General features: G+C 54.8%; 1 protein-coding gene across 1 annotated transcript in view; it reads right to left on the bottom strand.

Moving 5' to 3' along the window:
* Positions 1 to 525: 525 nt before the first annotated feature.
* Positions 526 to 1,123, bottom strand: part of LOC115297699 (L-amino-acid oxidase-like) — a 5,107-nt gene continuing 4,509 nt past the window's right edge. The window contains exon 6 of the mRNA XM_029945836.1: positions 526 to 1,119. Coding sequence (XP_029801696.1) covers positions 526 to 1,119 — 594 coding nt within the window. The remainder of the gene's footprint in view (positions 1,120 to 1,123) is intronic.

Genomic DNA, 1,123 nt, shown 5'->3' with positions numbered 1-1,123 from the left:
AAAGAACAGAGAAGAACCCTTATCTCTCCCATCCATCTAGACTCCATGTTGGGCCAAGATGTGAGCTCCCTTCTCACCCGTAGGAGACACATAGTGATGGGATTTTTGTGCATTGTGGGCTTGTGTGTGATTAATTCATGGTTTACTATTACTGAGGCTCAGGATTTGTCTGTTCCTTTAGAAGCTTCTAGTATATGACAGAAATTAGGGCATTGTTGGAGCCTTCATGTTTCGCTTGTTACTATTATGCAGCAAGAGGCAGTTTCCTCCCAGCTAAGGGTAGATTCTGGCGCTCACCATCCTTGTTTTAGTCCTTACTTTCCATCTACTCTGATTCTGTTGCTTCCCTCCTCAAGGCCTGACAGCGGAGACAAGTGGGAAAGGGGGCGATTCTTTGTGGACTGGCCAGCTGGACTCTTTAGTGAATTTGGATTCTTGCTTGTGGGCCAGGGGATCAGTGGTGACCTCTCTCGTGGGTCTCTGCCTCCAACTCCCACCTCCCAGAGCCTCTCCTGCCGGATTTCCTCAGGGATTTCTCTCAGGGTTGGAATGATTCTGGGTATGAATGAAGGTCCTCTGCTTCCCGGTGGCCTCCTCGTCTACCACGGCTTGGATATTCCTGGCTGCCCGCAGGCCGGACTTGATGGCAGTGTCTATCCAGGCATGGGGCATGGAGGTGTGCTCGCCTGCAAAGTGGATGCGGCCCTCAGGCTGGAAGAGCTGCGGCAAATAGTCAGTAAACTGGTAGGGTGTGAACTCAGCGAAGGCGCCCATAGTGAGGGGCTCCAGAGACCAGCGCTTGAGCACAGAGGAGGGGCACATGCGCCGCAGCTCATCCTTAGGTATCTGGTGCACGGCCGCCAGGTCCTCCAGGACCACATCCTTGACCTGCTCATGTGTCATGGATGTGAAGAAGAGGGAGTCATCGTCTATGGTGTAGGAGGCCAACAGGACCCCCTTGCCGCTGGGGAAGCTGTGGCTGGGGTAGTAGATGAAACGCGAGGGCCGGTCTGTGACCGAGAACCCGCCCTGGATGCCCTCCCGCTCCCAGAAGGGCTCCTTGCAGGCCAGAACCACCTTGGTGGCGCTGGTGTAATGCACCAGGCGGAGCGCTTTCGCCTTG

Source organism: Suricata suricatta, chromosome 8, assembly GCF_006229205.1.
Source record: "Suricata suricatta isolate VVHF042 chromosome 8, meerkat_22Aug2017_6uvM2_HiC, whole genome shotgun sequence".
In the NCBI taxonomy this organism is placed as follows: domain Eukaryota; kingdom Metazoa; phylum Chordata; class Mammalia; order Carnivora; family Herpestidae; genus Suricata; species Suricata suricatta.
The sequence above is the reverse complement of the archived record's forward strand: the minus strand, read 5'-3'. Positions and strand labels throughout refer to the sequence as shown.